This window comes from Embiotoca jacksoni, unplaced genomic scaffold (assembly GCF_022577435.1).
Source record: "Embiotoca jacksoni isolate LCO1_2020_lvr unplaced genomic scaffold, fEmbJac1.0.p SCAF_15, whole genome shotgun sequence".
Taxonomy (NCBI): domain Eukaryota; kingdom Metazoa; phylum Chordata; class Actinopteri; family Embiotocidae; genus Embiotoca; species Embiotoca jacksoni.
In genome coordinates, this window is record NW_027185285.1 from 3,471,272 (window position 1) to 3,492,500 (window position 21,229).

At 42.7% G+C, this 21,229-nt stretch overlaps 3 protein-coding genes across 6 annotated transcripts in view; 2 read left to right on the forward strand and 1 right to left on the reverse strand.

The window, feature by feature from the left end:
* pet100 (PET100 cytochrome c oxidase chaperone) lies at positions 1-3,465 on the reverse strand. 2 transcript variants are annotated; one of them, XM_069148880.1, is made up of 5 exons: positions 2,952-3,465; positions 1,674-1,819; positions 1,317-1,403; positions 1,177-1,209; positions 1-500 (listed from the first exon to the last, which is right to left on the reverse strand). In XM_069148880.1, exons 1-5 carry the CDS (start codon positions 3,067-3,069, stop codon positions 411-413), a joined length of 474 nt encoding a protein of 157 aa, XP_069004981.1. In that variant the 5' UTR covers positions 3,070-3,465; the 3' UTR covers positions 1-410. The 2 variants fall into 2 exon arrangements, with proteins under 2 accessions (XP_069004981.1, XP_069004982.1); XM_069148881.1 differs by lacking the exon at positions 2,952-3,465 and having other exon boundaries at positions 1,592-1,675.
* The window catches only part of LOC138197894 (myosin heavy chain, fast skeletal muscle-like), a 185,916-nt gene that overhangs the window by 37,485 nt on the left and 127,202 nt on the right, over positions 1-21,229 (forward strand). The gene's annotated exons all lie outside the window — the stretch shown is intronic.
* brd4 (bromodomain containing 4) overlaps positions 2,594-21,229 on the forward strand; it is a 27,098-nt gene continuing 8,462 nt past the window's right edge. Inside the window, exons 1-9 of one of the 3 annotated variants that reach the window (XM_069148876.1) lie at positions 2,594-2,681; positions 17,473-17,869; positions 18,563-18,700; positions 18,785-18,920; positions 19,014-19,354; positions 19,528-19,965; positions 20,061-20,189; positions 20,612-20,842; positions 20,937-21,163. In XM_069148876.1, the coding sequence (XP_069004977.1) occupies positions 17,639-17,869; positions 18,563-18,700; positions 18,785-18,920; positions 19,014-19,354; positions 19,528-19,965; positions 20,061-20,189; positions 20,612-20,842; positions 20,937-21,163 (1,871 nt within the window). In that variant the 5' untranslated portion in view covers positions 2,594-2,681; positions 17,473-17,638. Of the gene's footprint in view, positions 2,682-8,761; positions 9,451-17,472; positions 17,870-18,562; positions 18,701-18,784; positions 18,921-19,013; positions 19,355-19,527; positions 19,966-20,060; positions 20,190-20,611; positions 20,843-20,936; positions 21,164-21,229 lie in introns of those variants that run through there. The other 2 variants (XM_069148875.1, XM_069148874.1) reach the window with 2 other exon arrangements.

Genomic DNA, 21,229 nt, shown 5'->3' on the forward strand with positions numbered 1-21,229 from the left:
CACCTTACAAAATAAATTTTAATTACAGTGAATCAAACTGGATATACAACTCAAGTAAGTATTTTATGACAGTGTATTCATAGCAACTCAAAGAATAAAAAAGAACTGTGGCATTTGAATCTTATGAGAAAAAGTTTCAGGAAAATGAAACAACAACAGACATATTTGGTATGATTCTTGGAAAATGTCCCGCACACCTTTGGGATTTGTTAACTTTGCAGAGATTTCCAAAGTGTCATGGTCTTGTTTCAGTCAAGCGTTTCCTTCTGCCCATAATTACATTACATTACATTTAGCTGACGCTTTTATCCAAAGCGACATACAATAAGTGCATTTCAACCATGAATTCACTGCCAGATAATCCCACAAGTGATGCTGAGAATTCATGAATTTCTTCAACACATAAATCTTCAGTTCTCTGATTGCATAGACATCTTTTTTAAAATTTGCCGCTCCTTACGAGCATGTATCCGCTCTTTGAAGTCCTCCAACTCTTTTCTCTGAAAATAAATATAGCACAACCATTAATATCATCAAATATACTCTAAACAGACTTCAATAAAAACTGTTCTTTTATGATTAGGTCAAACAAATCAGCTTAGGAAAAATGCAGACTAAAAAAAATATACTCAAAATACAAGATTTTGTGCATCAACAGTTGAATCGTGATGGAAAGCAAGATGAAAAAAAAAATAACTGTCGGTCAACCTAATTCAAAAAGTATGTGCTCCGTCAGTATGATCTGAAATATGTTTGATCTAAAATATTAAAACAGCAGCATCCTAAAGATTAGCTCTGATAACCTTTTTCTGTTGCTGTATTCTGTTTATTTCAGAATGATGCATGGAGGAAATAATTATAGTGAATGGTCTGCACATTTTTACTTCGACAGTCCAGTACCAAGGGCTTTAAAGGTTTTGCCTCCCATTCCCACAGTCGCACAATCACAAACCAAAGGTGACCGAGCTGCCGACCTAATGAGCCACAGCCACCCCAAATATTGTATAAATTATGTAGCAAAAGATTCCCAACAATTTGTAGAGTATGAGGTGCTGGCAATATGTGTACGCGTTTATGAATGTATATCTTCAGTATAGTCATAAAATTAAACCACAACTGTTATAAATGGACTGCCATCACGATCATATAACACAAATAGTTGATTTTTTTTTTTACCTGCATTTGCTCGTGGGGGGGGAAGATTTCCCTCTGAATACCATATAATGGCCATCATAGTGAATAGAAAGAGAAATTTGTTATTACAAGATCTGATTGGACTGATGTGCATGTTCGACCACTTTAAAAGCGTCACTGACCTTTCTCTTTACTATGTACTCTTCAAAGTACTCTGCTTGGTTTGAGACCCAAAACATGGCCACAGGAAAGGACAGATACAGCATCATCTGCTCAAAACAAAAACAAACAGACCGGTCAGTCACTTCCAGAGATTAAAAACAACAACAACAACATGTTAGCCTCATGATAATAACGCGTTTAGATCGAAAACCAATAAATACTTTTACCATTTTAAGAACGATACATATCAAATGTCCACGGATGTTATTTTTTTTTTTAAACAGCTGGTACTTACCCTAAAGACCTCTATTTTAACACCCATTTTTACAATGACTATCAGTAAAATGTTATCTGAACGCCAACCATAGCCAAAAGACCTTCAGACTACTTCCGGGTTTCCTCTTCTTCTTTTTGTGTATCCGGCGGACCAAGATGTCTTGCTGCACATTGCTGCCCCTGCAGGTTTGTTGGAGCTGTTGCCGTTCGAAGTGATTGTACTTCCGCTTTTCTCCGGTCCAATCACCTGAAAGCCATGACGCATGCGTCAACGTTGTCAAAAGTAAATATTTTTTTAACACAGTTAAAAATGGACAAAACATGTGGCATTTTGTATACATTTTTTGCCTCTCGATAACATCAAATCTAAATTTAAAATCTGAAGCTTACTTTTGGATCGCACTTGGGTTTAAATAAAGGAATTTGAACCGCGGTTGTCCACTAAGGGGCTCCAGACCATTGATTTTGTCTAGTTCGGCCATTCTCCCTGTGCCTTTTAGTTAACATTGGCTATAATTACAAGCAAAGGGAGCATTTACTGCACAGTGTGGACTCACACTTTTGATGCTTTAAGTACATTTTGCTGATTATATTCACATACTTTTACTTAAGTAAGGTTTTGAATGCAGAAATGTAACTTGTATTTTTCAGTACTCCTTTTATTTCAGTATTGTTTTGAATGCAGACATGTAACTTGTATTTTTTTCAGTACTATTAATTAAGTAAATGACATGAATACTTCCCCTGACGAGTTGATTTGACTAAAGTTGAGTCAGTTCTGTGACTTTGGACAATTCAGAGCAGCGTTTTTCAGCTTTATTAAAAAAAAAAACCCGTGGTGGTTCAACGGATCCCTCTGAGCTGTATCTTTGCTGTAGAAACTAAATTAGAGGTTTTTTAAAAAAATAAAAAAAATAAAAAAAATCCCCCCCTTATCTGTAGTTTGCTGTACAATTTCTCCACGGTTGCTGCTGAGTTTTACAGTCCGTGACACGCTGTTTACGTCCTCAACCCGAAGACCTACGTGTGACGTCACCGACGACGAGAGGTGTTCAGGATCCTCGGAGAGAAAGATCCCGCGCGCCCTGGCAACCTGATTATAACACCAGGTAAACGCCGTTGTTTCAACAATTGTTCCGCCGGTCATGTTGTCTCAAGTAAGCTGAACCGGGTAAAACTGCAAGAGACACGGTAACATCGGTGTAGGGGGGGAGGAAGGAGGGGAGAGAGAGAGAGAGAGGGGGGAAAAAAGGGGGCTTAAGAGGTATAGCACCGATGCCCCCGGCGCCCACTGAGACCGTCCTCCTGCACGGCGGCCTGCTAGCTCAAAGCTAGTAGGCAGTTTTGTCTTATCGAAAGACACAACAACGCGCACCTACGTTGTGTGTGTCTTATCTGACGTCCCGTGCCCGGTGTCACCCGCTGTCGTGCCCCGGATTTACGCCGCAAATAGCCCCATCGAAACGACGGCGCGACGGCCGCCGTTGTCGGCGGCATCTATTTTGCTAAGTTCGCTCGTCGACTCGTCTTGTGTTTGTGGGAGACGGCGACGCCGTCACGGCGATGATGGCGCACACTCAGACCGAGGCTATCTGCCGAGAACGCAAAGTCAATCGAGTAGATAACACCACAACAACAACAACAACAACAACAAAAAATAAAATAAAACAAAAAAATTAGAAGTCTGGTGTTCGTTTTCCGAAGCTTGTTGCTGTGCTCTCGCAAACAAAATGCCTCCTTCGTCTGCTTTCCGCTCCGCTGTGCATGGCACTGACGTCCATTACGGAACCCAGAAATTATCCATGCCCTGTGGCCTAACGTTAGGATCTTGGCTCCTCGACGGTGGTCATTACTTTTGCTAGTTATCCCTTGTATTCAACACATCTGGGAACGGTCCCCGTCCCAAGACAGATGTGTGTGTGTGTGTGTGTGTGTGTGTGTGTGGTGCTTATGTCACTGATGTGACTGTATTGTAGACACAAAGCAGTGGCATTCAACCGACCGGTGTCTTCAGCAAAAAAAAAAAAAAAATTACTCATGCAGAGGAGGCCCGTTACTTATCATACTGTCCCTCCTGTTTCCCTCCTGCATAGAAATCCCCCTGCTTTACAGATGATTGAATCAAGACTTATGTGATGATTTTTTATTTTTTTCAAAATTTACAATTGCTGCAGCAGCTGAAAGTCCGGCGTGTAACAACATAAAGTTTATCTTACGGCAGACACGAGCTTACCCGCAGTCACATGCGTATTTGGACAGGTTTCTTTGCCTAAAGGTGCTCAAATACTGAGGCAGTTCAAAGATACATACCTTTATGTTTACTGGCTACCTAGGCCTTTTCTTTGCCATATTTTTGAAGTGATATTGTGTCAGAACTGAGTAAATCAAAGCCACGGATGAGCTCTGTGATTAACTTATTACTGGTTAAAAGGGTCATCTCGCTGTTTAAACTTGCGCCTGTGTAAATAAAGGCTTGAATTGGGGCGAAGGGCATGAGGTGTGCCGCAATCGCTCAAATAAGCTCACGGGGGGGGGGGGCTGAGCTATAAATCACATTACTCTAAATGAATTTACCTTGCTGAGATTGATCAAGTGCACCACAAGTTTGAAAGTAAAGATTCGGTCCAAATGCTTGAATACACCAAGGCAAGGCGGTGGTGTATCAAAAAAATATTCCCGGAGCTGAACATGCTTTTCTCGCACTTCTTGTTCCTTTCTTATTTTTTTTTTTTTTTAATTTATATTCCTTTTTTTTTTTTGGTGCTGTTCTCTCTGGTTTTGTTGTCATGGTAACACCATCCTTGGCCTAGTTGTGAATGACCCCTGAATGAAAAGGAGAGTGTGGTCTGAGAACAAATGAGCGAGCAAACAAAATGTATTACACTGAGTGAGAGTGTATGGGCTTCATTTATCACTCTTCAGTCACATTAAAACAGCATGTCCTTATCAGACTGTGCTATGCTGGGATATAAGAGCCGAAATTGGCTATATTTTATTGTCGGGTGTCAATATTTCTCGTTTTTTTTTTTAGCCGATGCATACTTTTTTTTTTCAAGTCTTGATGTTCTGCTTGCAAGATCCATCAAGACTTAAATGTCAGTAAATATTCTCAAATACTTACAATTGTAAGCTCTTAACTAATAGTCAATTTCAGAGGTCAACTTCAATAATTTTGCAGAGCAATTTATTTTTACACAAATCAATGTCACAATTAACAGCATCTGTCATACATTGTCAATTTAATCAAAACCTTACGGAGCCATACTTCCAGACATTTTCCTTTATACCTATTTTCATAGGCTATTTTAATGGAAGCAGTTATGGAAGCAGCTTTACCCTCTTGTCCTCAGATTTCTCAGAAGGCGGCACCCACTTGTGTGTATTGATGAATGATCGCAGAGCAGCTTGACAAATATATTACACCCATATACATTCAGTTGTCCCTATATTAGGTCAGCAGTGTCAAGGCTGCCTATAAGACAGCGTGTCTTGTGAAGCAGCGTTTAGATATCAGCTGAAGAAATGTGCTGACTAATATCTGGAGGTCCTTTAAATCTGGACTAGGGAATGAAATTTCTCTGCTTTACTTGTTTTCTTTGATTGTGCATTAAAGATGATAGATTGGTCCTTAAAGACCATTTGCCTCACAATTTGCAAACATTTCAGTGACCATCACTTTTAAGTTGATATGGCAAATTTGTGAGCAAACAGTTGTTATTTACACGTCCAGCAATAATGGCTTTGTTTGTGTGTCCACCTGGTGGATGTGAGTTCAATATTCCTTTTCTTTTAGCTCTATTTCTGGTCTCCGCCAACTGCTGAAGTAAATATTTGGTATTTTCTTGTTTCTCGTTTTTTTTCCTTTTGTTTTTGGCACTGAGCAGGTAGTCTGCAGAGGGTTTTTTGAGTTTCCTCCCAGAAAACGATGTCTTACTGTGGCTGTAAACAACACTATGAGAACACGGAGAGAGGGAACCGAATCTGTAAAGCTGTGGCTCGTACAGCTACATGAACCACTATAAACCGGAGGGGAGCTTTCACATCGTTATTTGATACGTTATTACTATTATTAACATATTTATTATAGCACCGACTAGACTATATAGGCTATTGTATAAAATGCCTTTCAGGCCAGCCCGGACACTGTCTGTTTAATTTGAGCATAATTTGAAAATTTCAAAAAAATGTACTGAATCTACAGTGCTATTCAAAACATTTAACATTATGAAGGGTCACTATGCAGGAACATGGCGCAGATGTGCTTTGGAAGTAAAATCATTAATCATATCTAAAATACAAAGTGTGAAGATTTTTCAAAGGGGAAGTCCAATGTTTTAGTTTGCAGCACCATAAAGATGGAAAGACTGATTGAAAATAAATGGTCAACTATAAACCACAGAAACCAGGAATAGTAGTATTGGTCAAGGTTTCTTTCTTTAGACCCTCCTGCCTTTTAAGTGTCCACCCTTTGTTTTGTCCTAAGTGTCTGTGCTAAGAGGAGATAACCCTGACGACGTCATTTAGCTTACTTGATTATATAATCTGGGTTATTGTTTTCAAACTTCAGACAGATCCCCCGTAGCTATAGAAGATATTCTACAACTGATTTTAAAGGCTGAGTAGCATTCCTAGAAAAAAAAAAAAAAAAAAAAACTTCATCTATAATATTGGTGTTGCTTTAAACTGGAATGACATATTCCCTCACTTTCTCAGAAGACAATTGTGTTTGGCAATAAATTAAACAATATGCGGGCCTGCAATCGTTAAGACAAAATGTCAAAAATGCTTAATGTAGGTTGTTTGAATGTTAAGTTTTCTGTCTGTAAAAAGCAACATTTTACTACAGCGGTATTTGGGTTATTACGTCTACGCACTTCTTTTACCGTCTTTATTTTTCTGTTGATTTTGCTAAAACATAACTGAACGTACACAAGCGCATGCTACACTTTGTCAAGTTGGCAAATTGCCTGTTCCCTGTTTTCTCCACTCCTGGTCCCTGTAGGTTTCGGCTGCTCCGGTACTCTGATGATTAATGGAAGCACTCCCAGACTTCCTTGCAGAGTGTGTGCACTGCTGCTTCTTCCTCTGACCCAACCCCCAGTCTGAATGCAATCCTCTCCTCTGCTTCCCCCCCCCCCCCCCCCACACCCTCTTCCTCTCGCTATCACCCCCCCACCCACCTATCCACCCACCCACCTACCCACCCTTCTAGTGACGGGGCCATCGTTTTGGCCTTCTCTGAATTGCTGTAGGTTGGAGCTTTGTCACTCTAGCAGCTGCCGTATTGTCTCTGGGAATGGTGCATATGGCACGTGGACGGGGAAGAGGGTCTGTGCGGGACTGTGCGGACACCACCGGTGTCTGGCTGCTGCACCGCGCATTTCATTTGGGAAAACGGACATCACCCGCGGCGTTTTGACCTCTGACCAGTTTTGAAAGTGCGTGGGCCTGTTTGCGATGCACATGAGGATCGATTGAGAAGTGCGAGGGCAGCGGTCAGCTCGCCCCGTGGTAGTGGAAATTAGGTATACAGATACGATCTGGCGGAAAGTCAAAACACTCTTGATGCATTATTTTACGATTGAAGGAGTAACACAAAGTTAGGAAAGGTCAGGAATGTCCTCTCACCAGCATACAGTTGCCTTTCACTTTCCCAGGGATTTGTTCACGCTCATGCATGCGAGTGGTGAACAGCAGGTTAAAAGCCTTGAGTACTTTACCGGGGGTTAAGAGGCAGCATTGTCGTGCGGGTTGGAGGATCGGTGGAGAGTAAACAGCGTATCTGTACGTCACATCTGTCTCTCAAGATGGTATCTCCAGTTGTTATTGCTGCCCGGCAGCTTTGCCCACATACGTTGCCTGATTCTTCCGTCATTGCACAGAAAGATCACTGTTCCTCTCGGCCCTTTTATGAGCATTGGGCATATTTTATGACAAGAGCATTTACCATCAATTTTGTATTGAACTTGATTGTTACCCACATCTCTTTCTTAGACCTGACCTGAACTGAACTACTAACCTACGGCCACAGACATAGCCGAAGTTAAATGTGTCTAGACCGTAAAGCCTTACCGTAATCCAGTTCATCTGATTAAAAGAGTTCTGTACTTCCTGCCGCCAAAGTAGCCTGGTCACTCTCCTGTCATGAGCACGATTATTGGAGGCTTCTCTGCTATAGGAAGGCACGCTGGGTGGTCTCACTTTTTTCTTTTTTTTTGGCACTCCTTCTGTCACACTCTGTGACACTCCCGAGATCAGTTTCGTTTTCCTTCAAGTCCCCAGCTGTTACACGACCCTGTGGTATAGTCCACACTCCGATGAACCATGTGTTTACCTGCACTTTTGACCTGGACACGGTGCAGCTCCTGTCGTCATGCAAGTTGTTAGTGCATGGCTCGCAGTAATTCATGTTTTGTGTTTTTTTTTACAAGGTTGAATGTTTTTTATGAATATTTTATCCTTCAGAAGTCATGTGGCCACACACGTGCTATCTTTTATTCTTTCTCATGTGGGTTTCACAATACGAGTTCAAAATTTGACTGAGGAAAAATGTAATTTGCCTTCCAACAAATTGCATAACCTTGTGATCATAGTGGGAATAATTCTGTGTTTTCCAATAAGTTTTGATGGAGCCATTACTTTGGTAACCCTAATCAAATTCTCTTTTTAAATTAAATGTGATTTAGTTGTATGTAGGACTACAGACAACAGTTTTATAGATCTGGCCCAATGTCAGATGTTTTCTCCCCAACAGTTTACAGATATAAAAAAAAAAAAAAAAAAAAAAAAAAAAAAGAAAGAAAAAAGAAGCAGCTTTTTTTTTTTTTTTTTTTTTTTTTTTTTTGTATTGGAGTCCAACCACAATATGAATGTGAGTGTTAGATGAGGAGAGGACGGAGTACAGATAAGGGAGCCCTCAATTTGGTGGGGGGAAGGAATACACAAGATTACTCCAAAGGGAAGAGAGGGGAGTGGGGGTGGGGTATGATGAAATGGACCGGGAGAAAAAGACAGGAAGGGGGTGGGGTGTTAAAGGTGTAACAGTGAGTGAGAGAGAAGAGAGAAAAAGGACCTCAAGCTATTGATGGGGAAGGAGGGGAGGGGACGGGTGGAGTGAGCAAGCGCATAGGAGAGAGCGAGGGAGGGGTGTGTGGGCTGAGGCTTGCTGAATGAGGAAGCAGCAGAGCCATTTTTACTGTTGAGTAACTGCATGCTGGTCTGCCTGTGCTAGAGAGAGAGGGTGAGAGAGCGAGCTGGAGGAATAAAGTGCTCCTCCAGGATCCCGTCCGGCACCCTCTCCCCTCTCTCGTGTTCCCCTCTCCTTCCTTGTACACCTCTCTCTGCTGCTTGTGTCCATTTAAGTTGGGGAGGCCCTGGAGAGGACTACACAATGGAGCGAAGAGCCTGTGGCAACTGGGCCGTTGTACTGCTGAGAGGGGGATGGGGTAGAGAGAGGACCGGTTCACACAGCTAACACAGTCTGCCGGCTGGAGGTTTCCAACAGCCCTTTCCTCCCTGCCTGGACCCACTGTTTCCAGGCCGGGGCCTTTTTCCTGGAACGGCTGCCCTCAAAACTCCGCTTGGACTACTACACTAAGGATTACTCACCGTGCTCTGTGGGATTTTAGGATACATACTGGAGCCTGGAGAATAAATCGCGTTGGTGATTTGGATGAGAGAAAAGGAAAAAAAACAAAAAACAACAACCAACAACTGTGTAATTTTTTTCACGAGCTTCTCTCGTTTTTTGGTTGCTGTTCCTGTTCAGTGGAGTTCATAAATGGATTACAAAATGCATGCCAAGTCAAATGATTTGCTGGATTTTCAAAAACTGGATGCCCTCCTGGAAAAGATTGCTCATTCAGTTTCTGTGAAAAGGTAATGTTATCTGGTGAGGTAGATTCTCCTCCAACATATTATCAATTTAAATACATGGTTAAAAGGCGAAGGAAGGAAAAAATAAAAATAAGGACAGCCTGGAGTTACGCTTTTTGGGATTATGATGTGGTTACAACTGTCTCTAGTTTTACACTGTCCAGCATCACAATCCAGTTTGGACAAGTATGCCTTCAGGGTTGTGTTGAGAATAGTATTGTTATCCAGATTTAAGCCAGAAGCCATGAACCTACCTCCTGGTGAGAAAGGGGGATGGGGAGGCAGGGGAGGGGGACTCCAGAGGAAGAGTGGGGTTGTGTGTATGTGTGTGTGTGTGTGTGTGTGTGTGTCTGCGTGTGTGTGGCAGTCATAGAAATGTCTCCTGATTCCTGGCAGGGTTTGGCTTGCTTATCCCAACCAGCTGGATGTTTAACTTGAAAGAGCCGACACGATTCTTGCCTTTTCCTGTTATGTGCCTGACTCATGGTTAGTCTATTTGAATCAGTTTGTGTGCTCATCCTCTGACTCATAGTATGCGCTTGTAATCAGCACTAGGAAAACTTTAAGGTTGGGACGTTTCAGTAAATTAGTGGAAACAAAAAAAAATCTTATGAGATTTAGTTATTTCTGTTTAACAAAAAACAAAACCTCTGACTGATATAAACAAACACCAAGCGGTGTTTCTTCTGCGTTAGTCGAGAAACTGAAGTAGCGCAGGTTACTATTGAATTGGTAAGTATCCAAATTTAGGATTTGGAGCCATCGGGGATAAAAAAAGACTGGCCAAGAAGTGTCTTTGAGTGTTACCATGGAAACATTGGCAACATTTGTTTTTCTTAATGCCCTGTTTCAGAGGTACTCAAATAAGGTAGCAAAGGACCAATCGCACACGATACAAGGCCAAGTAAGAGTAGCTGCTACACTCTCTTGGTAATTATAAGCTTCGTCTTTAAACAGATCATCACTGATGAATAATTAATGATTAAAACCTCATCAACTACATGCAGTATAAAAAAAAATTATTAAAACTTTCTATTGCAGTTGCCTGTTCTTCAGCAGCACAAGTGCATATTTGAGCAAAAAAAAATGTAATGAGCACTTATTTTTGTCATTAAATTAACCATGTAATGCCGTCACATTGCTGTTCAGACAGCATGTTGTTACTCACAAATGACGGACAATTTCAAATGATTAAACGTCATTCTAGGCCGATTACTGGCTTTATTGGAGAGCATGACACAACGAACTTTAACATGCTGAGTCGACAGCTGGACTTCAGACGCCATTGGGTCATAGGTTAGGGTCTGTTGCTGACTGATTCCCTCATTTTTGGTGGAGCTGCTGCTTTTTGCACGTTTGAATCAACAGTGGAGGAAAAAACAACTCTCGATCTTTCTCACAAATGATCTCTCTAACTGGAGCTACTGCTGTTTCTTACCCGTGTCGCTTCTTTCCTTTTTCAGTAAGTTACAGGCATCAAAACCTTGCTGAGTATTTGGCATTAGCATTAAGTAGCATTGAGGGTGGCGCTCCTTAGAGAAGGGCTGAAGGTGTGAAAGGGTGAATAGGCAGGGAGTGGTGGTAGTAGCCTTATCACTGTAGGTCCATTAATTATTTATTTATTTGCTTTCAGGTCAAACACCGGCCATCATTCTAACACTTAGTGGGGGCCTGAAGTGGAATCTGCAGGCCCACATTTTTGCCTGAAATCCACCCCCAACTCCCCCACACACCAATGATTAATAGCTTACTTTCAGACGTCAGACGTCTTGCTATTGTGTTTTCCTCCCCCTTTCATGTAGGACAGTCGCTGTGAGGCTGCACACATAGGGCCAGATCTCCTGGTGTGAGATGTGCACCCAACACCCCCAGTAACTAGAACCACTTCCTCCCCAGAAAGCATTCCACAGCAGATTGCAGTGATGTATGTCCAGGTCAAAGGTCAACTGTTGTTCCAGAAAGCGGACAGGGGTGGGGAGGTGGTGGTGGGGAGGGGGGGGGTCCGCAAGAATTGATTAGTCTCACATGCCAACATTGCTGTTACACCAGGGCTGTCAATGAGGCTGGTTTATACCCATTTATCATACAGACTAGATGAATATGATGACAGTCTTGGCATCAACGTCAAGAATCCCTCAAGATTCCAATGAAAACGCATATTAAGATAATGCTTACAAACCTGTAATAATATTTGCACATGTTTGTGTGAGCAGAGCGCTCATCGAATTTTGTATCATATGTTTTAGGAACTAAAGTCACAGGAGCCAAATCCAGTGTGTAGGGTTGGTGGGTATCGACGGCCATCTTGTTGTGGGCGAGAGAAACTTGTGTTTTCAACTTGTTGTGAGTAGGTGCCGTCATGTCAGTTCAGGTTGTTTGCACTGAAATGTTTTTCCCTCGGTTGCTGCAGAACATCACAGTAGAGCTCAGTGTTGACGGTCTAACGCTGGGGGGATGAATTCACGGTGCACAACCCCGCAAATGTCATAGAAAGCCCACCCGGTTGCGTTCCTGACCTGATTTGCCTTCTTCGGTCTTGGACGGTTTCATTTTCTCCCTGGAAATGTGAATGTCACTCAGACAAGAGGCTTAAACGGAAACTTCACTTTGCTCGGTAAAAAGTTAATTATAGTTGGTCTCTAAAACATAAAGGGAGCCACAAGAAACAAGCTCAGATCGTCTCAACATCACTTATAGTATTTTAAATACCAAAGAACACTTAACCATATCTTCAACCTTGTCCACGTTTGTTGTGTTTTGATCTAGTTGATGCAGTGTTTTGATCTAGTTGATGCAGTGTTTTGATCTAGTTGATGCAGTGTTTTGGTCTAGTTGATGCAGTGTTTTGATCTAGTTGATGCAGTGTTTTAGTTTGTGACCTGTTGGTTGGTTGCACCTGTCATACATATTCCTCAATGAATCTTGGGATGCAAACAAATGTGCAGTGAATGAGCTATGAGCTCTTAAAGCCCTTGAGACGAGGCTTGTTGCTCCCTGGGACTGTTTGGGTGAAAGGACTTAGATGACATTTACGCCTGCAGTAGACTGTCCTTACATAACATGACAACATAATGCACTTAAAGTGTGAGACGTACCAGAGTCTATGCCCAGATGACCCGACAGAACTAGGTGTGACAGAAAGCAATAATGCGGGCTGTGTACTTCATCTTTTGGTCAAATTTAAAAGCATTAAAAACAAAACAAAAAGCAGCCAAATGGTGCAGTGTACACCTCCAATGCAGATAAACAGCAAGAGGTCAGCTGTCCGTCGCCTCTAACTCTGTCACTACTGGTGTGTAACAATATTTGGATTTTAAATACAATATAGACATAACCATGATGGGTTAGTAGACAACAAATCTTTTTGCGTATCATCATAATGGACGGCCATACATATACGTACATCAAGAATCTATTGTTGTAGTAACCCGTGGTCCTCATGAAGTGTACAGGTTGCAAGGTGACTGAAGTGTGTAGCCTGACGGCTAAAAGCTGACTCTTGTTTGCATGGACAGGCAGTAAGGGAATGTCTTGCACCTTCATTTTGTCTCACAAACGAGCATGAAAGGCGGATACATAAATATCATGTAGACAAATAGAAATAAAAACGTTAAAAATAAAGAGATCAGATCACAAACTTAATGAGCTGCAGCCAAGCTTTGATATCTTCAGCCGTGTGCGTGTGTGAGAGAATATTGAGAAGCATCAGGCCTTATTAAATATACTGCCTGCTTGTACTCCAGATGTCGTTCTTGTTTCTGTGTCCATTGCGTCTGTCTCTGTGTTAGGAAAAGTTTGTTTCCGCTTGTCACTGCTACAGTTACAGTGCTGTAATGTCAGTGACTGTCACTGTGAGTGGACTTGTTGCTGATGTTAATGAGCTGTTCAAGACCACCTGGCAGCACTTGTGTGCGTATATATGATGAGACGCTATATGAGGAAGGCTCGTATGGTGGCTGCTTTTTCTGATGATATCCTCGTAACAGACTGTCTGTCTGTCGACGATAAAATTCCAATATAGCTCGGGAATAGCACTAAATAGAAGTCGTTTTTTAAGTTGCTTACAGCGGTGTTTGGACAGAGCATTTAAGTTCATTCTTTTAACCCCAATTAGGGCTGAGCTAATCGAACAAATGGATAAATCAACATTAGGACTTTTAAAACGACAAAATCTTCCTCGTGTCGTTGATTTCAATCAATTAACATTCTCACAGGAACAGTCAGCCTTACCTTGATGCTCCGGAGCTGTCTTCTTTTTAGACCGAGCAGCCAAATACACAGGTGTTTGCTAACACTACTCATATGCTAAAACTATTGAATTTGGTAAGCAACTTCAATTAAAAAAAAAAAAAAGTATTTAAGGTTTGTTTTCCTGAAGTAGCAAAAAAGGTAAAGTAATCCTCTCTTATTTATTTTTCACCAAATGCTCAACCAGTGAAAATGCTCAAAATGTTACTCTCGTGCGTTACACAGTCTCGTCTCGTCTCGTGTCCACCAACGTCCTTGCGAGACGGGTACGGCATTCAAAAGCACCGCTCAGGTAACCCAGTGTTCCCAACCACCTTCATTTAAGCGATGCGTTCCCGACGGCCCGCTCTGAGGGCTGATGTGTTGACATGTGGGTGCAATCGGAGGCCGGACTGAGGTCCATTGTGAACTTGATATTGATTTGAAGTGAAACCACCCAGCCCCGCCCCCAGCACGCTCCCTTGTGTATATTTGAACCCTAATCGACACGCTCAGAAAAATGACCTGCAGCATAAATAGTTTGTGAAATAAATTATTAAGGGTCCAATATGACTGATGTTCATGTGTTGCTATTGTTAGAGGAAGTTAGATATATGCGTCATTGTTATCATCATCATCATTAGCAATGTCAGTGTTACCCTTCACATTTTTCTCACAGACAAACTTCCTCCTTTGAGGCTGAGAAACTACTTTGTGCTTTTCTCTGTTTTCTGTGAAAGATAGACCGATAGATGTCCACCTTCTGCCTACGTGAAGCCAGTTTTGAATTTAACTCCATTTAATATGCTTTGTTGGAATGAATGTCAGGTGAACAATATTATTAAAGCTTCAAGGACAACACCGTAACGTCAGAGAAATAAAAGAAATGGATTAAAATAACATATATGCATATGCATCAAGTAAAATGAAATGAAACGATTGCGAACAACAACATATACATGCCCGGCTGTAGTCACCGAGTCCGTACACGATCAATGTCTTTCCCAGTCCCTGTTGGGCTCCAGTGCTCAGGTAGTCTGCACAGCACTGAAGTCTTGTTTTGAGTGTTTGTAGTAGATGTCTAATAGTTAATGTAGTTTTCTTTTTGGAATAATTTGGTTGTGCCAGATTGAGTTGCTTGCTCTTTCCAAGTATTTGAGACAGCAATCCTTGAACTGGATAACACCCCCCCCCCCCCTCTTCCACCATCGCAGCATCCTGTCTTCCCGTGAAAAAAAAAAAAAATACTCTATTGATGGACTCTCATCTCCCCCCTTCTACAGTTCTGATTGCGAAGCTCGTCATGTCGGCAGTGAGGACAGTTTATCTGAGCTCATCTCACCCAGACGTCCCTCTCAAATGTTGTCGTTCTAGTTTGGCTAGGTCAACTATTTTTGTGTTGCCTTTATGCTCAACAAAAGTGTGCTTTATCTCCAAAACATTCATCAAGGACAGTTTTTTTTTTTTTTTTTTTGGCACAGCCTTTGTGTCACATTTTCTAGCGTTTCAAGAACCCACTCAAAAGAATGTACCAAAGATTGTCTTGTGATTCAACTCAACTATATTTATTTACCTTTTATATAAAGATGCAGACAAAAGTGCCTCACGGAGAAAGATAACAACACACACAGAAATATTTAGCAAGACTTAAAGATTACAGCAGTTAAATAATAATAAAAAAAATAATAATAAAAACGGTGAATAAAAAGTAATAGGGCCCCATTTTTTTAAAGGATATTTGGCGTTTTGTAGCGCAGCTCAATCTACGTGCTTCTAGGCAGCGCTAGTTTGTTTCCTACGAGAGGGTTTTTCTTACAGCCGCTCAAGTGTTTCTGAAAATGACATCCGTGGTGAGACGGCCAGACATTTGGAGTTGCTTTCTGTCTTCATGTCTTTGACAACCAGTGATCAGTTGCCATAGATCTGACAGTGAAGGCTGTTGGGAACCTAAAACCTAAAACATCTTCTGCGCAAATGAATGTAGCTGATTTTGTCCAATGCAGCCTCTGAAACAAATGCAGTGGACATGAAGCCGTGTACACCCGTACAGCCACAGGGTAAACTAGAGCAATAGCCCTCTTTAAGACTGTGTCAAAGACGTATTGATTAACTCGATCATCATCAGCTTCTGTTGAAATAAGAGCTCCTGCAACATTCCCATATATGCCTACTCATGCATTTCTGACTACAGTGAGAGGGCAGAACATCCCAGCACTAATGTTTTGCCATTTATTTCCAAATTCCCCCCCATGAAGAACTTCTCACACTTTGGATAATACTGAAACTGAATGGCAGTCAGAAATGTTTCCGTTCCGGTAATTGTAGAATTGCCTAAAGTTGAGTCAATCGGAGACTGAAAGTCTTAAGAATAAAGCCAGTTAATTAAAATAGTTTTAAATGTGTTATTATTATTATTTTTATTTTTTTTTGGTTTACCAGTATTAAGCTTGAAATGAGCCACAGATTTGATGTACACAATTCATGCCTTATGTCGACACAAATTTGGCACTTGTGTATTTTAGTCTTGCTTGCGAGGTCTTTTGTTTTCCAGCCGTAAAGAAAACATCAGATTTAAATCAGTGCTCTTTCTTTTCACATGCGGTCATTCAACATATTGGCCGGTTAGTCAGAGTCTCTTCTGTGTTTCAGTGCCTCGGGGAGGCCAAGGCAGCGATCATGTGGTGTGCAAACTGCTTCCCTGTTCTCAGTAAGTGACTCATCAAGAACGAGATTAGACACAGATCTATACAGTGGTGTGTGTTTGTCTGTTTTTGAAGCAAACGAGTGGATCGCAAGATGTGAGACGGGGACCGAGTCTTTCTGACAGGAGCTTGAACATACAGCTGGATGAATTAGTGTTCTTTTCCCCAGAACATTTTCTTGTTCGTCCATTTGTAGTCCAGTATTTCTAGATTATTATTCGGCCTTGTTGTTGTCTTAACATCCTTTGTGTGTGTGTGTGTGTTTTGAATGTGATGTCCCTGACTGCCTTGGAGAGGACATTATGTAGGACTGAGCTGGTGGTGGAACACAATGTCTCTCAGCTGCCAGATGACACCAACTTCCCCCCACACTCCCAGGTCCTGACGGAGTGGGAGGACAAAGATTCACTAAATACACACACACACACACACACACACACACACACACACACACACACACACACACACACACACACACACACACACACAAAACTAAACAACATCTGAGCTCCTCTGAAAACAGTGCAGATCTGTTGTGGTGTTATTTTTGAACGAGTTGACATTTTGCTCATCAGCCATAAAATTGTATCAACCATTTATAACTTAAGTCATAATCTGCTACATGTGATTGAGAGATTTTTTTTTTTTTTTTAAATGGAATTACATTATTACGTTATTCTCATTATAGCACACAGTTTTCTTTCCTGCCCGATATTTTGAATTAAAATCTGCATTAGTAAGCTGAGAGGAAGTTCGAAAGACCTCGAGTGCTTTGTTAATTTTTTTTAATCAATCAAACAAATGTGGGAGTAATTGACAGACCCTCCCCCGTAACTTATTAATGAAGCAGGGACATGGTCTGCCAGGAGAAACTGACTCACACGAGTCAAACTCTTGGCAAATTGTAAAGGCAGGACGTATCATAGGTCTAACTAAACTATGCACTGGTGACGATAATGAACTCTAATAAAATGTCGTTAACGACCGTGTAACGAAAAAAAAAATCAAGTTTCGTTTTATTGAAGGCGTTGTAAAGTCACGCTAATGACTCTATTCTCTTTTTTTTCTTTTTTCTTTTTTTTGTGTGTGTCTCCAGAGAGTCCAGCGAGGAGTGCAATGGGATCAGTGGTGCTCTGTCAGTGGAGTCTGTGCCGGGGCCAAGACTGAACTGGTGTCCTGCCAACACCACTACCCCTGCCCCTGCTCCAGCTCCAGCTCCCGCTCCCACTCCGGGGCCCGAGCCCACGGCCTACCCTGTCAGAATGGGGGACGGCCTGGACACCGCGCAGATGTCGGGCAGCAGCAGCAGCAGCCAGGGGCAGGCCCAGCAAGCGGGCAATCCCCACCCCCCAGAGTACGTCAACCTCGAGAGGCAAAAGCGCCAGACCAATCAGCTTCAGTACCTGCTCAAAGTGGTGGTGAAATCCCTGTGGAAGCACCAGTTTGCCTGGCCTTTTCACGCACCGGTGGACGCAGTCAAACTTAACCTGCCTGTGAGTACTTGCTGTGTACGATGAAACGGTGTGGACACTTTAAGCAGCTCACACAAGTCGCCTCCCGCATCAGCACATCACAACTGTACACTTACATAAGAACATATGTTAACTTGTGATGATATATTAATGTATACAAAACAACTAGGTCACCCCGCTCATTTACATGATTCCTAAGCATATGTTTATATGCGTCCGACATCGTCTGCGATTTCTCCCGTTCCTTCCTTCAGAGGTCAGATGGCAGCATTTGTTCTCACACAAAACAACATACACAGACATGATACACTGTGAATGCATCTTCATTTTGAATGTGGCCGAGTTGAATATTTTCATTTCAATCTGCACCATTGACAGACCTCTCTTTGGACGTTTTTGGTTCAGGCCACGCAGAGTTTGCTCAACTCACGGACATTCTTTGTTATCATGTCCTGCTCATAAGCGTTGGAATCAAATAAACAGGAAAAAAAACCTGTGTATTGAACCATATTTGAACTTAATCATAGAGCTACATATTTCGTATAGCCACATTGATAAGTTTCTCCCTGCAGTGGAAAATGAAATCCAGAAAAGTACCTGGTGCCTTGCAGTGGGAAAGTGTCATATTGCAGCAGCTTCCTCATTATACGATGGAACTGAAAAGTTTCCATTCTGAGGGTTTCTTGTTGACATGTTTTTGTGCAACCGTTTCAGGACTACTACACAATAATCAAAATTCCTATGGACATGGGAACAATCAAGAAAAGGCTTGAGAACAGTTACTACTTGAACGCCCAAGAATGTATCCAAGACTTCAACACGATGTTTACCAACTGCTACATATACAATAAGGTAACATAGTCGTACACTGGAGCCTTTGCTGCCATATGATGTCAAAGATTCTGATATGCTAACAGTGTTTGTCCTCCTTTGCAGCCTGGAGATGACATAGTCTTAATGGCCGAGGCTCTAGAAAAGGTTTTCCTCCAAAAGGTTACAGAAATGCCTCAGGAAGAAACCGAGATTGTTGTCATGACAGGAAAGGGACGTGGTCGGGGCCGGAGGGATGGAGGTACGCGGCTTATCTGTGAGCCTTAACACGTTTTCTCAGAGCTGGCCTCTTTGAGAAACGACATTTATCCAAGTGTCTTGTTCTCTCGTCAAGGTCTGAACTTGAAACCGGGGGCCATCATCGATCCTCTGTCCACAACTCCTACAACGCGCGGCCTGTCGAACCTCTCGGCAGCACCGCAGACTCGAGGACCAGTGCAGGGCCCGCCTTCACTACCTCCCCAGCCTTTGATGCAGGCCCTGCCATCCCACGTGCCCCCGACGTTACCGAGCCACGCGCCACAGCTCGGAGCTCCCTACTCCCTGGGCCAATCGGACTGCGCTCCTCAAGTCCCTATCATGACTTCTGTGCCTCCCCTTGCTCAGACCTCTCTTCCCCCAGCATCCATCCAGAGCACTGCCCCCATGATGCAGACCTCTATAACCATGACCAAAGTGAGTACGATTGACACGGGAGACATTTTTGCACCACGTTTGGGAGCATCAGACAGAACTGGATTTCTGGATCAGACGGATGTTTTGACATCCCACTATAATCACACTTATTTCCCTTTATTTTTTTTTCCCTCCTCCATTTCTCTGCTTTCTTCACATTTACTCCCATGCAGCAAAGAAAGAGCCAAAAAAGGAAAGCAGACACGACCACGCCCACAGCAAACGACCAACTGAGTGAGTCTTCGCCGGCCGAGTCCAAGTCTGGGAAGACGCTACCCAGGCGAGAGAGTACCCGGCCAACGAAACTGATCAAGAAAGATGCTCCAGACTCTCAGCATCACATAGGCATGGGGATGGGGATGGGCATGGGGATGGGGATGGGGATGGGCATGGGGATGGGCATGGGGATGGGACTGAGCGGGCCGAGCGGAGGACTTAGCCCCAAACCGCAGGATCAGCTGGGATACTGCGCCAGTCTGGTCAGAGAGATGCTGTCCAAGAAACACGCTGCTTACGCCTGGCCATTCTACAAGCCCGTTGACGTGGATACTCTGGGACTTCACGATTATCACGACATCATCAAACACCCGATGGACCTCAGCACCATCAAGGTGTGTTGAAAAAAACAAAACAAAAAACACCACCGTTTTGAAGTAGCTCCATTTGTGGCACGGCGAGTAATTCAAATCCTCGGTGTGTTTGACAGGTCAAGCTGGAGAACAGGCAATACCGGGAACCGCAGGAGTTTGCCGCTGACGTACGATTAATGTTTTCCAACTGCTACAAATATAATCCACCTGACCACGAGGTGGTAGCTATGGCCCGCAAACTACAGGTACAGGCGTGAGAACCACCTGCCATCAGTGTTCCTTTAGTATACAACAAAATGTGTCAGGAAGGTACAGTTTTATAAATCTTGAAGCTTTTGATGAACAAGAATTTGGGCAGCTGTTGTTTTTTTTTTTTTTTTTTTTTTTTAGTTTAGTTTAAACTTGAAAGAAAAATCTATTTTTGATCCATTTAATGCAACATTTGCTTGAAAATGCTTATGGCTATTTTTATTAAAAGTTTTATACAGGTTTCAGTTTTTATACAAACTTAATTTGATGTTTTTCCACTATAAACTTTTACGTTTTTAACATTGTCAGTCCGTCACGTCCTTCAGATTTCTGTCGTAATATTTGTCATTGTATTTTGAATACGTTCTGCTGCGTTCCAAAATTTTGACAGCTTTTCCATTTTTGGGGGGTTTTAAAGGATGTCTTTGAGATGCGCTTCGCCAAGATGCCCGACGAGCCGGAGAACAAGCCTCTGGTGTCTGTCCCAGCTCCTACACTTCACCATCCCGCCCCCGTTAAGCCTCAGCCCCCCTTGGCCCACGTCGCCTCGTCCTCGGACAGCTCCAGTGACTCGTCCTCCGAGTCCGAGTCTTCAACAGACGACTCGGAGGAGGAGAGGGCCCTGAGGTTGGCCGAGCTCCAGGAACAGGTGAGTGATCGGACAAAGATTCGAGGCGGCGGTAAAGTGGTCGTCCAGCCGTCGTACACCTTCGTTGAGATCTGGTCTAATCTCTTTCACGCAGTTGAAAGCTGTCCACGAGCAGCTGGCTGCCCTGTCCCAACCGCAAGCCAGCAAACCAAAGAGGAAAGAGAAGGAAAAGAAAGAGAAGAAAAAAGAGAAGCATAAGAAGAAAGGAGGCATGAGTAGCCATGTGGATGAGATCCAGGATGCTACACCTGTTGCACAGCTGTCCAAGAAGATCAAGACCAGTAACAATAACAAAGATATTGTTCCCAAGAAGAAACCCAGGTGGGTATTCAGCTTTCTCCAGGCAGCGAAGCAAAACCTCGATGTTAGCCACCAGCTTGCTATGAA

What these genes read in the sequence shown, in the direction of transcription:
- pet100 (XM_069148880.1), bottom strand. Translation starts at nt 3,069, where the DNA reads ATGCCGCCGACAACGGCGGCCGTCGCGCCGTCGTTTCGATGGGGCTAT. An exon ending in AGTACATAGTAAAGAGAAAG is followed by an intron (nt 1,210 to 1,316) that starts GTCAGTGACGCT and finishes TATGGTATTCAG; the next exon opens with AGGGAAATCTTCCCCCCCCA. An exon ending in CCCCCCACGAGCAAATGCAG is followed by an intron (nt 501 to 1,176) that starts GTAAAAAAAAAA and finishes ATTTATTTTCAG; the next exon opens with AGAAAAGAGTTGGAGGACTT.